The following is a 14,493-nucleotide window of genomic DNA, read 5'->3' as shown; positions in this document are numbered from 1 at the left end:
AATTCCCATCTGGGTCCAGTGGCAAGACAGAGTCTAGATGGCTGGAGATGGGACTAGGCGCAGTGGATGACCAAGACGTCTTCTGTGTCTTGTCCTGCTCTACACATTCCACGACGCTTGCAGAGACCGCCTTCTTGACCGTTGGACCTTCCATTGGTCTCGTCCGCTCAATCCGCCGGAGTCTGTCTTCACATGCTGGGATAGACAACTCCCTATCTCACTGAGGGTTTGAGACCCGTCGGCTACCCTCACCTGGTTTAGCCAGCTTGTCGAAGCCGTTGCCCGGGGTGTGGCTGCTGTCGCATGCAAACAGCTACGGGGAGCCACAGGTGAGAGCTGAGTGCCAGGTGGGGACCAAAGGTGGACTAACCGCCCTGAAAAGGACGCGACACGTTCCCCCACCAGAGGTGCTACCCCTCCCTGACACCCCATATACCCATGTCTCCATCTAGAGGTTAATTAATCACTGCCTTTTGTTATTCAGTGACATTACGATCTCTGCCTTCACCACAAGCAAAATCCTGGGTTGCCATTGGTGAAGTACATTGAGATCCAATACAAAGGCATCTTGGATCCAGGACAGAATAGTTATTGTGTGGCCTGCGCTTCAAGCCCTGATTTCCCAAAAAGACACAATTTAGGAATGTAACAGACCTTCGTTTCCATTGAAGCCCTTGCAATAGACGTATATACAATAACCTTAATGCCATCGACAGATGATAGTCTGCCCAGCCAGCACTTAGATCCACTAGCCTAAACATCCATCCTGAACATTCACTCTCTCCACCACAGGCACACAGTGGTTGCTAGGTATGCCATCAACTGCAGAAATCTCCCTCAGCAACCACTCTTGAAGTGAATAAGGGTAGAGAAATCCCTAGGGTCAGATGAGATCTATTCACAATTGTCAAGGGAACCAGAGAGAAAATTATTGGGATCCTGATGGAGAATTTTCAATCTTCTTTAGCCATGGCTGATGGACCAGAAAGGTGGAGAATGGTGAAAGTTGTTCTTTTATTTAAGAAACACAGCAGCTGGTAAAATTACAAACCAGAGAATGCACAAGGAAGTCACATAGGGAGCGATTCCTGCAGAAAGCAGAATGTGGGGCTGGAGGGGGAAGATGTGTTTAGTGGTGGGATCACATTGGAGGTGGCAGAAGTTTCAGAGAATTATGTGTAGGCTGGTGGGGTGGTTGGTGAGGACAAGAGGACCTCTTGGCGGGAGGATGGGGAAGAGCAGACATGCGTGAAATGGAGGAGTTGCAGTTGAGGGCAGCATTGATGGTGGAGAAAGGGAAGACGTTACCTTCATTCTAGAATGAAAAGCCTCATTGTGAGAGCAGATGTGGCAGAGATGGTGAAGAGAATGCGGTTTTTACAAGTAGCAGGGTGGGACAAGGTGTAGTCCGTCCTCCACCCCACCAGCCTACGTGTCCAGCAGGATCTCCCATTGGCCGCCCATTATAATTCCACTTCCCATTCCCATTCCCATTCCGATATGTCCATCCATGACCTCCTCTACTGTCATGATGAGGCCACGCTTAGGTTGGAGGAACAACACCTTATATTCTATTTGGGCAGCCTCCAAGCTGATAGCATGAACATTGATTTCTCAAGCATCCGGTAATGCCCCCACACCCCCTCCTTCACCATTCCCCTTCCCTTTTCCCTCTCTTACCTTATCTCCTTGCCTGCCCATCGCCTCCTTCTGGTGTTCCTCCTCCCTTCATCTTTCTTCCATGGCCTTCGGTCTCTTTCACCAATCAACATCCCAGCTCTTTACTTCATCCCTCCCCCTCCAGGTTTCACCCATCACCTTGTGTTTCTCTCTCCCTCCCCCCACCTTTTAAATTTACTCCTCAGCTTTTTTTCTCCAGTCCTGACGAAGAGCTTCGGCCCAAAACATCGAATGCTTACTCTTTTCCATAGATGCTGCCCGGCCTGCTGAGCTCCTCCAGCATTTTGTGTGTGTTGTCAGTTGGTAAAATTCCAGCTTCCACAGGAAATACTTGGGCAATTCTACACTTCCATCATAGAGAGTATCCTCACAGCAGCCATTACTGTCTGGTTTGATGCAGCATCCTCTCGCAATAAATGGAAACTACAGTGAACTGTCAGGTCAGCTGGAATGGCCATTAGCTACGGTCTGCCATCACTGCAGGCCTTGTATGTGTCCAGGGGAAAGAAGCGGGCAGGAAATATCATTGCGGATATTACCCATGCAGCAAACTGACTTTACCAAAACAGCCTTCTGGAAAGTGCTATAGGGCCATTAAAACAGAGACTTCATACCATCTTAAAAATTTCTCCCCGGGCAGTTATTAGAACAAGCATTCTAGTTAGCCCGCCCCCGCCCCCATCAATCTCTCTATCTATTACCTGAATCTCTGCACTACAGTATAAACCACTGTGCATAATGCTGTTTATATTGTAAATACGTGCTGGTTTTTATGTATTTATGCACATTATATTCTGTATCTGTTTTTTTCACTTTAATTAAAATTTTTATATACTTCTTTATTCTTTATAATTGTTGAATGGTGATTTTTTTTTTGTGATGTCTTGCCAAAACGCCTCAGTAAATGACTAACACATGTGTGGGACATAACGTTAATCCTTGATCCTTGATGGCTTACTGTGAAGAACAGACCCAAGAATTTATTATTAAAATTTAAAAAGCACCAGGAACAGAGAGTAATCCTTCAAGCTATGCCATTTCACAGAATCAGCTCACTGCTCAGTATTTCCTCACTGAATTTTTCAACAACCTAAGCTGACTTCATTTCAGAAATTATGTTTTATTCTCCTTTCTTTGTTCCTTTGCTGCTCAACAATGGAAATCCATCATTAGTGGAGTAACACGCTGCCTGCCAGGTACTAAATTATGGAAAAGGGCCTTAACCACTCTTTGCATCTGGGAGGATGCCAATCTCTTCAATAAATTTAATCAGTTCAAATGGAGAAAGTGACATACTTCACTATGTTCGTGCCAGTTAAGAAATACTAACTGTAACCTCCTGTATAGTAAGTCTACATTTTAAAAAACTGGAGTTCTGCAAGGTATTTTTATTGTGAGGCCCTCGTTGCTTGAGGTCTCGCTCCAGCTGTCTACGTGAAACGTAAGCCAGTGTGCAAGCCAAGGCAGTATGATATGGAGGCTACCTTTCTCCACGCAGCTGATGAATCCAAAGGAATGGCAGAGACCAATTCAATTTGGCACCAGCATTGCTGCAGGATTACCAGTCAGCATTGAACTCAATGAAGGACTGTTTTAGGAATTCCAGTTTCAGATTTTTTCCCCAGGATTTATTTCCAAAGCCTTCTCCATTAGTGGGTATAGCCACAAGGCAGCAGAGGTTTGAGATCAGAGTTTTTCCTTCTCCTAAGTGAGCTGCCAAATGTGTGTAAATGTTTATATTTAGTAGTGCTGTCAGAGATTTTCTCCCACTGGGAGTAGTTATTGCAAAACGGTTGATCACAGCATCTTCAATTTATTCAATTATACTGATGGAAATTCATCTGATTTCCTAATTAGTGTAGTGTGTGAATTCATAATCTAGGAGCAGAGAAGTCTGGAATGCATCAAACATTAATTGCTTTTTCAGGTGGTCTATTTAAAATGAATGTAAACATACCTGTGTTGATAACTAAAACAGGCCACGGATGCAATGATCAGTACTAGGAAGCTGAGAACGACAGACACCACAATCGTCACAATATCTTCTTGCTCTGCAGAAGAATTGTAATCTGGCTTTAGTTTCAATGCAATGTCAGTCAAAGAACAGATCACAAAATACCAGGGGTATTGATAAGTTCGTGGCCTGAGGTAGCACATTTATTTTTGAACATAGTCCCCTCCTACATTTACACACTTAGTCCAGCGGTCGTGGAGCATATGGGTCCCTTCTTTGTAGAAGTCAGTGTCCTAGGCCTCCAGAAAGTGGTCCACAGCAGGGGTGATTGATATGTTCATGGCCTAAGGTAGAAGGAGATGAGTTATACGGCTCTCGTTACATGCACATGCAGTTCAACTCTTTGAGTGAAGTTAATAACTCATCTCCTTCTACCTTAGGCCACGAACTTACCAATCACCCCTGCTGTGGACCACTTTCTGGAGGTCCAAGACACCAACTTCTACAAAGAAGGGATCCGTATGCTCCACGACCGCTGGACTAGGTGTGTAAATGTAGACGGGGACTACGTTGAAAAACAAACGTGTTAGGTTTTCTAAAATTAACTCCTACCTTAGGCCACAAACCTATCAATCACCCCTCATATAATACTTATGTTGATATTTATTTTTGACAAAACCTTTAACGTTAGTGCTATCCATCAATTTATTCCATTTTAATTATTCTTAATATGAAGACAAAGGTCCACTTTCAGTAGAATCTAAACATATTCCACAGAGGGTCCTGAGTATATGCCAGAAATATATTGACAGGCTATCCTAATTAAGTCTTTATGTTTAACATTTTAATCCCACAGTAAAATTAGCTAGTTTTCAAATGTGTCAAACATTTGTACAACATAACAGGAAGGCTGAAACAAGCACATAAATCAAAAAATAATCTATAATTTGTTGCTAAGCTCAATGGGCAACACACAAACAATAATATTTAAAAACATAGTTACATTTTTGGCATCACAAAGCCCAATTTTATTTCTTCTTACTTGTAAGCAATGCATATTATAAATTGTTACCTCTTGTAAAATCATGTATTCAACTACATTTGTATTTTAGTTTTAAAATTTTCACCTTAGTATGTTAACCATAGCTACAAACTTCATTTCCTTTAACTCATTTCAGGGTTTGAGTCTTGCTGAAAATCTACAAACTATGGAGGAATTGAATATTTTCTATGTGACCTTGCAGAATGGAACATCTTACAGTGAAATTACATTTACCTCCAAATGTTTTGCTGCAAAGCGAGGAAAATATTTGGAAGGCACAAAGGAGGTGCAGGTTTCAAGTTGTATTTATGTTCTCAATTTAGTGAGGTGTTTTGATTTTGGTACATGAGTACACTCTACACGTAGAGCAGACAACTGCATAATACCTGTACTCAGTACAAGATGACAGCCAGTTCTTTACAAAGTTAGTGAGCAGCTACTGCACATAATATGTAACCATAATATAAAATGTAGGCCCATTCACTCTAAATAAAATGCAAAATAAGAAGGTCAGACCAGGACCCTAGGATCACTAGGGAAAGAGGGTGGATAAAAGTTTATCCAATTGCCTTAAAGTAGCCTCTAGCATGTTCCCATTGGACTCAACAATGCAAGCTATGCAGACAAGTCTTGTCATGGAGAACAGGCTTGTGATTTCCAGCGATCATGAGAGCAATACTGTATGTCTGGAGTTTAGCTATCTGATGCTTAGCTCCTGGCAGGGTCACCCGTGGCTTTAAGGTCAAGAGGGAGGCTCCAAAAAATGCAATCCAGCCAAGACTTGGTGCAGCTGGTGGAAGATGATGACACACCACAAGGTGTGAAGTGTGAGGCAGAGGAAGGCTGCAGCATTGAGTAGTTTCCAGTCATCTTGTAGTCCATGCTACTGTACCTTCTCCCTGATCTGCCAAGGACCATGTGCTGGCTGCCCATGCATCAGCCTCCCCATGTTAAACAGAGTCACGCACAGGCATTTTCCATTAGGGGAATCCACATCTGTCATCCTGGATTAAGATCCGTGGCAATCAGCAAGTGGCAAAGACTGTGAGGTCAGGGAGCCACTCAGAAAATGTGGAAACTGGATCACCTGAAGACCCACCAATAAACAGCCCCTAAGACATCATAGTCAACTCCAGTGACCACACTGCTGCTCCTACATAGGTAAGTGAAGTTGGCCTAGAAAGTGACCAGAGCTGCTGCCCCATTTCTCAAGACAGTTTGTTCCACACCTACAAAGCTTGGGAAGATGAGCTGCAAGTACAATTCCAATCCATATGCCTGGATTGTATCCCTACATATTCTAGGCTGCTAACATTCAGACAGGACAACAAAGGTAAGTTAGCAATCCGTTCACTATCTTTAAAAACTTTTTGCTCTGTGCAACTCTAACATTCCTTATATTGATATTTTCTCAAACTTACTTACCAATTGCATTTGTCCTGAAGACAATCAAACTGCTATTTTTACCTCCTTTCACTGTGGATGCCATTATATATACAAAGTATTCAGTATTTTTGTCCAGAGATTCCAATGTATACTCAAAAGTATCTGGACTCAGTGTTACAGCTACAAAATAACAGGAATTAATTAGATAGCAGTAAAATAGCATTCAAGATCATGCCTTATTGAATAATATTTGTAATTGGATAGTCTTTCAGAATCTTATTTATTATTAACATTCAGTAAAACGAACCATGGATAAGGTACTCCCAGTTTCACTCCACATTTTACATTGAGCAAGGGTCATAGGTTGTCTTCGTATGAGAAGGAAAGATTACTGCTGCAAATTACTGCGGCCTAAAGATCTAAACTGTGATCTTTAAGAGACTTCAAGAACTGCTTCACAAATAGCAAACATCCAAGAGAAGAGGCAAGTCACTTATTTGAGTCTCATGCAAGTTTGAAAACATAAATCATCTTGTGGAATGACCTTAGCTGTCAGTTCGTTCCACAAGAGGTGTCTGCTTCAAACTCTCTACAATTTCCTAGTAGAGACTAGCACGTGCAACAGGCTAGAAAACAGTTTTGTAATCTGATCCAATGTGTTGCAGGATTATAAAACAGATTTCCCTATGTAACTCCAGGGAAACTGCAGGAATTGGTACTCCAGGAATTCTGTTTTGGAGTGCAATCAGGCAACACCCCTTAAGAAGACACGTGTTTGCACTAACATCCAAATTTTGTAGGGGTGTGCAGGTATTCCTGAACTGAACAGTTAGCACTTCTCAGGAAGGGTTGGGTGCATTCTTTTTTTTTAAATGTAACCTATTTCTGTAATGTAGATTGTATTCTATTTGTATAATATATTATTGAGTAATAATGTGAAAATACATAGCCATCTAGAGACTTGCTCAGCAGCTTCTATGAGGGTCTAGTTGGCTCTTTTCTTCGCAGCTCCCATAATGTCAATGGTAGAGTAGGTTCTGCAGAGTGAACAACCCGCAAAACCTCTGTACCCCAACTCTATAGGCTCACATCGTGCCCTCCCCCCACCCCCCCCCCCCATCCCTGGCACTGCTCTACCAGCTCCTGGTATTTGGCAATTCTATTGCATGTAATTTGCAAGTATTAAGCACAACAGATTTAATTTTGTGGAATGACCCTTTCATTCCACACAATTAAATCTGTTTGAACAGCAGAGGAGGGAACTCAAGTTGCAGCAACATTAAAGGAATAGCACAATCTATAGATTGAATAGATGTAGGAGAGTCGTGACAGGACCATGTAGAGTTGCATAAAGAGGCACATACAAGGAATAAGCAATGAGCTATTCACAATGATAACACAGGCATTTCCAGTCACAAAATTGATCTGGGTTCCCTTACCTTTTTCACCTTTCTCAGATTTATAAAAGATGGTGTAATTGGTAACGAAACCACGTCGCTTTTCTAAGGGAATTTCCTGCCATTTAATCGTAACCTCTGTTCCTCTTGCATTATGAATAGTGCTGCTTGGTCCTTCTGCTGGATCTAAAGATATCTTAGTTTAACATCGTGTGGCAGACCTAATAAGATGCAGCAATCTTCTCACTTCATCCTCAACAAATAATAGTTCAACACAATGGGGAACTTTTACACACAATGATTCTGTAGATGCAAAGTAACACACAACTCAGCAGGTTGGGCAGCATGATGGAGAGGAGTAAAGATTCAACATTTCAGAATGAGTCTCGATGGAGAGATTTAATCCGCCTATTCTCGATTGCTCTGCCTGACCTGCTGAGTTCCTCCAGCATATTGTGTCACAGTCCTTACACTTCAACTGTGACATTATTTCAGAAGTAATTTATTGATCATAAACAATCTAGGAAGGGGCATAAAAGGTTGCTTGTATAGATAAGCCAGGATTACATTCTTTCACATCACCATCTGCTCGGGATTACATCTCTCCCATTTGCTTTATATTCACACACTTGCTAGCACACTCTACTTCCTTAGGGGTTTGCAAAGATTCAGTATGACATCCAAGATCTTGACAACCTTCTATAGATGTTTGGTGGAGAGTATATTGACTGGTTGAACCACAGCCTGGTCTGGAATCCCAATGCCCTTGAACAGAAAAGCGGACAAAAAATAGTGGATTCGTCCCAGTTCATCACGAATAAAGCCCTCCCCACTACTGAGCATTGATACAGGAAAGCAACATCTATTACCGAGGACCCCATCACCCCATCATGCTTTCGTCTCACTTCTGCCATCAGGAAGATGGTACAGGAGCCTCAGGATTCACACCAGCAGATTCAGGAACCATCAACCATCAGGATCTTAAACCAGAGGGGATAACTGAATTGCTCCCATAACCTATGCACCCATTTTCAAGTTCTCTTCATTTCATGTTCTCGATATTTATTGCTTATTTATTTATTATTATTATGATATTTTTCTTTCTTTTTGAATATGCACAGTTCTTTGTCTTTTGCACACTGGTTGTTCCCTCTGTTGGAGTGGTCTTTCATTTTCTACTGCGGTTATTGGATTTATTAAGTATGGCCGCAAGAAAATGTATATGGTGACATATATGTATTTTGATAACAAAGTTACTTTGAACTTGGAACTTTGAGAAATGATTGGCACCAATAATTGTTCAGGCCTTTAAATAAACGAGGTCTAGAAGCTGCCCTTCCAGCACCACTCCACCCACCAGATTCTGACCTCCGACTCTCTGATCCTGAGAAGTTCTAGGTCCCCTGCCATCAGGCTTTTATCTTATATGCAAGCCCACTTGTCCTCTTTCTTCCACAACACCATGAAGTATTGACTAACTGGGCAGGTGCTATGGCTGGCATGGACTAGTTGGGCCAAAGGGCCTGAATCGGTTCTGTATTGCTCAATAACTCTATGATTCTACTAATAAGGCAATCTCTGTGTATTTCTAATTGCATTTTCCCTCACAGATTGGGTCCAGCTGATTGGATCTGCAATCTGTTGCTTTTGGCCATGTCACTCATTATTCAATAAATTCCACAAATGCAGTTACTTACACAAACATAGCTAGAAATCAAAGCAATATAAAAATTAGGGATAAATACAAAGTAAAGTACCACTTCTATATTTGCAATTCAATCAAAAATCACCGTAATATTACACTGTAATATTGGTACTTATAGTTAATTACCAAACAGAAGAATGGGATACTACTTTAACTCCAGTCAAAAAGCAAGAAATATCAATTGCTGGAAACCATTCAAGTTATTTTAACTGTCTCGATTTTACTGTTCTCTCTGGAACACTTCTTGTTTGTATATCAGGAAATGTGGACTTTGAACTGAGCCAGCTTGGCCAGCTGCATTTCCGAACTGATGACATTAACTGGATTTCTGGAACAGAATAATGCCGCCTGATGTCAGATATGATGTTACACATTCATTATAAAGTACCAAACCATTCTTTCACATCAAGGTCTCTGGAATCCCCTCATTACCCCTTGAGAATTTACTTACAACTTTGTTGCAGATATGCTAGAGTTGAACAAGGATTTCCTGGACCATCATTGTACAAAGCATAAACAGTAATGTTATAGCACACAAATGGTTTAAAATCACCTGTGAAAGAATAAAATGAAAAGTTGTGTTTTGTCAGATTCTATTATCTTTTTAGAAAATATGGACAACTGCAAAATTCATAACATTGAAAATATTATCATAATTATTGAAATTTTTAGTCCAAAGTTTGAATGGTTGGCAATCAATATGCTTTAGCATTGTTATAGTCATACTTTATTGATCCCGAGGGAACTGGTTTTCGTCACAGTTGCACCAACCAAGAATAGAGTATAAATAAAGCAAGATAAAACCATAAAAAATTAAATAGTAATATGTAAATGCCAGGAAATAAGTCCAGGACCAGCCTATTGGCTCAGGGTGTCTGACCCTCCAAGGGAGGAGTTGTAAAGTTTGATGGCCACAGGCAGGAATGACTTCCTATGACGCTCTGTGCTGCATCTCGGTGGAATGAGTCTCTGGCTGAATGTACTCCTGTGCCCAACCAGTACATTATGTAGTGGATGGGAGACATTGACCAAGATGGCATGCAACTTGGACAGCATCCTCTTTTCAGACACCACCGTCAGAGAGTCCAGTTCCATCCCCACAACATCACTGGCCTTACGAATGGGTTTGTTGATTCTGTTGGTGTCTGCTACCCTCAGCCTGCTGCCCCAGCTCAGAACAACAAACATGATAGCACTGGCCACCACACACTCGTAGAACATCCTCAGCATCGTCCGACAGATGTTAAAGGACCTCCGTCTCCTCAGGAAATAGAGGTGGCTCTGACTCTTCTTATAGACAGCCTCAGTGTTCTTTGACCAGTCCAGTTTATTGTCAATTCGTATCCCCAGGTATCTGTAATCCTCCACCATGTCCACGCTGACCCCCTGGATGGAAACAGGGGTCACCGGTGCCTTAGCCCTCCTCAGGTCCACCACCAGCTCCTTAGTCTTTTTCACATTAAGCTGCAGATAATTCTGCTCAAACCATGTGACAAAGTTTTCTACCGTAGCCCTGTACTCAGCCTCATCTCCCTTGCTGATGCATCCAACTATGGCAGAGTCATCCGAAAACTTCTGAAGATGACAAGACTCTGTGCAGTAGTTGAAGTCCAAGGTGTAAATGGTGAAGAGAGAGGGAGACAAGACAGTCCCCTGTCTAATAACACTAAATATTAAATGGATTGTCAGGCTGCCTTGCTCATTTATTGTGCTATTTAGGGTAGATATGAGACCTATGGAATATGGACAAGGCAAGTTCCACCCCTGGTCTTCACTACTTTAGCAGATTACTACTATTTTCCCACTCCTCATCTCCATCCAATATCACACACTGATGCAACGTGCAATTCTTCTGATTCACTTTTGGTTCGGGGCATCACTAACCAGACCAGCACTTATTGGCCTTGAGAAGGTGACGATGAGCCATCTTCTTGAACCATTGCAATACTTCTGGTGACACTACTCCTTCAATGCTGCCTGGGTTGGGGCTTCTGGGATTTGAGAGAATGGTGAGTTATTTCTACGGTCAGGATGGTGTACAGCAGGACAAAATATTTCAGCGGGGTTACTCCTATGCACATGGTACCCTTGCCCTCCTTGGTCTAGAAGCTGTTGTTTTAGGAGGTGCTGGTGGAGTAATGTGAGTGAGTGAGTGAATGAGTAACTGCACTGTATTTTGTAGATGGTCAACATCCCTGTCACTCTGAGCCAGGGATGAAATTTTAGTAAGAGACAGTTCCCTTAAATCTTTATCTTTCAGAACATTTGGTGCAGTAGACAATCACCTTAAACTAGCATCAACACAGTAGTATCCTTTAATGTAACATGATAAGTGCTTACCCTGTAAATACGTCATTTCAGTAGTATTTCCTTCATATTGCCAATGCAGTGGCCCGGCACAGGGGCTTGTATCCAAAAACAAACACCATTCAATGCTATATCCATAATCCGGTCGTTCTAGAGCCTTCCACTGTGTGAGCAGTCGGTTATTCTGTGATGTAACTTGAACATACTGGATAGTTGTGGGAGCTTGTTTGTTAAAATAAACAGCTATTAGTGTACATCATGGGATGAAACAAAATATAATTGTAAAAATACCACCATTATAGTTGTGCAGCAGAAACAAATCGTTGTTGATTTAAGTTTTAATTGGTTTCTACTGCCAATATGTAGGCAAGGAATCTATTTCCCACTCTGCCGATGCCACTGAAACTAGTTCCTTTCTGAAGGTTCTTAAAATGCTCCTTAAAATCGTGGAAGTTTATTACAGAGGAGGTGTTCAACCTATTGTTAATACTTGTCTTTATGTAGAACTGTACACATCTAATCACAGTGATCTTTCCTCTCCGTGGCACTTTGTCTAAAATAAGAAGGAAGACCTGGGTTCAAATTTAATTTGGTTCATTGTCTGTGGTAGTGAAGTAGCAGCTAAGGACCACAGGACCATACGTCAAAGGAGCAATGCGGCACATTGAGAATGCTCTGCCATTTTATTCATGACTGATTTTAGAATGTATCAATGTATTATTAAGATGAATGAAGATAATTTAGATTTCCAGTTCAGTAATGTGACCAGCCATTAAGAAGCATTCAAGAATGTTTTAGAAAGGAACGCAATTGACACTTTTCTATACATTAGGGACTTCTAAGAAGCTCTTAGATATGTACATTGACGATAGAAAAATGGAGGTCTTTGTGGGAAGGAAGTGTTAGGTCGAACTTGGAATAAGTTGAAAGGTTGGCACAACATCGTGGGGCGAAAGGCCTGTACTTTGCTGTACTGTTCTACAGTATGTTCTATGCTTCTCCGAGCAGAGTTACAAACTGACGGAAATAGTAAATTAGGAGATGGGAAGAACAACGGAATTACACTAATGTTTATTTTGTATCATATTCCTGATAATAATTCATTCTTCTACTTCTCCTGCAAAAAGATTTCAGTTAAATAATTGTGGTGCATTAAAAACATACCTGTCTGGTTTACAGCTGGAACTATCAGGACTGCCTTTGGAGAATCGCCCGCTGAATTATAAGCAAGGACAGTTACAACGTGCGCTTCATGTGTCAGCAACAAGGAATAATTCAAAGATGTTGTGTTATCCTGTTGCACCAATGTTTGATCCCATCGCTTCTCAACCCATATCCTGTATCCCAAAATGATTCCATTTGCTATAGACTTGCTCAAAGCCTGCATCAAAAAATAGATCATTTCCTGTCAGTATAGACTGTGAAATTGTCGTTAAGCTGTGCTATGACTCATTGTTTCTGACTTTGTACTTAAGATTTCAAGGCTGCCAGGCTCTATAGAAATAGGACAAAAGGAATCTGTTGTTCAAGAGCTGATGCAGGAGGGAGGGCTTCAAGTTTTTGGGAATCTCATCTGGGGTAGAGGTGACATTTACAAGAAGTTACATCTGAACAAATGGGATAAATGTCTTATTAGGGAAGTGTTGGATTAGACTGTGTAGTTATTTTTCCAGCAGCACACATAAAAGTTGCTGGTGAACACAGCAGGTTATTTTTCTTGTAGTTTACCTTTTTTATTGCCCTGAAGTCTTTCGTGTAAAGACTTCTATACATGTAATTCTTCAGTGATTTTTTTATTGGTTGTAATTGTGGGTGTCGCATTACTTGAGTGGGAGTATCATATTGGTTAATTCAAGCAATTCAATTTGAATGGGATGTCTGTTATCAGCAATTTGGTATACGAGGGTCAGATCATGTTAATTCGGTTTCTTTCCCTCTTTTGTCTTGAATCTTTGGCTACGTCCACACTACGCCAGATAATTTTGAAAACGCCGGTTTCGAGTAAAAATGACAGGCATACACACTAAGCATTTTTCAAAATATCTCTGTTCACACTAACACGGATATTTGGGCGAATCTCCTCTACTGGGCACGCGCAGGACGCACAGAAAACAAGCAAAGAGGAAACTGTATACTTAGTGCGCGTTTGTCCAGTTACAGAGTAGAAAAACTTAAAAGGAATTGCTCTTGCCTCTTGCGCAGGAGGACTTAAAACTGAAAAAAAAAACAACAAATACTGGAGCGTATGGAGGCAACTGACAGGGAGTTCACTGACAGTATGACCCGGCTGATGACGAACATTGAAAAACTGACTAACTCTGTTGCATTAATAAAACACCTTGTTAAATGTATAAAATATGTCTGCATCAGTGTTATCTTGCATTTCCATACAATGTTACATTAGGCTGTTACACATCTATTGTCAGAGAAGTACATGCATAAATAGGTAAACCACCTTCATACAAGCAAGGACAGAAAACAGGGCAAAGTGAGTTTACTTATTTATTCAGTAAGCTATGGGTCAAAATATTTGGTGAGTACATTTCTAACTCTTCTGGCTTCAGTCTCGTTGCCGTCTGTTCTGAAATTGTTAGGTTCTGCGAAGCGCAGAATCAAATATCACTGTGATGATTGTACGCTCTAGTATCAACTGTTTGGCGACAATAAAGTAGTAATAATAATAAGAAGAAGAAAAAGAAGACAATGAAATGCCGCACTGCCGCCATCCGTTGACAACGGTTTTAAAAAGCTCCAGTTACCCCGTACACACTGCAACGGATATTAGGCGTTTTCCGTTTTCCGATTTATTCACTCTGGAGACCGTTTCTGAAAATCTCCATTTTCGTGGGATGAAAACGCCATTTTAGTGTGGACAGAGGGTCAAAACGAAGAGAAAAAGCTGTGTGTGGATGTAGCCTTTGTTCCTTTTCCTGCCACTAGGGCCTTTAGGTCCTTCTATCTTGCCTTCTCTCACTTTTTCTTTGTTTTTGTAACGCTTAATAAATGATTGTAAACAACAAGT

At 41.3% G+C, this 14,493-nt stretch overlaps 1 protein-coding gene across 2 annotated transcripts in view; it reads right to left on the bottom strand.

The window, feature by feature from the left end:
• The window catches only part of LOC134343963 (interleukin-6 receptor subunit beta-like), a 104,360-nt gene that overhangs the window by 16,758 nt on the left and 73,109 nt on the right, over positions 1-14,493 (bottom strand). For both annotated transcript variants that reach the window (XM_063042941.1, XM_063042942.1), the window contains exons 10-15: positions 12,636-12,852; positions 11,505-11,693; positions 9,616-9,717; positions 7,502-7,645; positions 6,102-6,242; positions 3,638-3,731 (exon numbers count right to left, since the gene is read on the bottom strand). In XM_063042941.1, the coding sequence (XP_062899011.1) occupies positions 3,638-3,731; positions 6,102-6,242; positions 7,502-7,645; positions 9,616-9,717; positions 11,505-11,693; positions 12,636-12,852 (887 nt within the window). The remainder of the gene's footprint in view (positions 1-3,637; positions 3,732-6,101; positions 6,243-7,501; positions 7,646-9,615; positions 9,718-11,504; positions 11,694-12,635; positions 12,853-14,493) is intronic.

The sequence above is a fragment of the Mobula hypostoma genome, chromosome 3 (assembly GCF_963921235.1).
Source record: "Mobula hypostoma chromosome 3, sMobHyp1.1, whole genome shotgun sequence".
Taxonomy (NCBI): domain Eukaryota; kingdom Metazoa; phylum Chordata; class Chondrichthyes; order Myliobatiformes; family Myliobatidae; genus Mobula; species Mobula hypostoma.
Note: the sequence above shows the minus strand (reverse complement) of the source record. Positions and strands in the feature narration are given on the sequence as shown.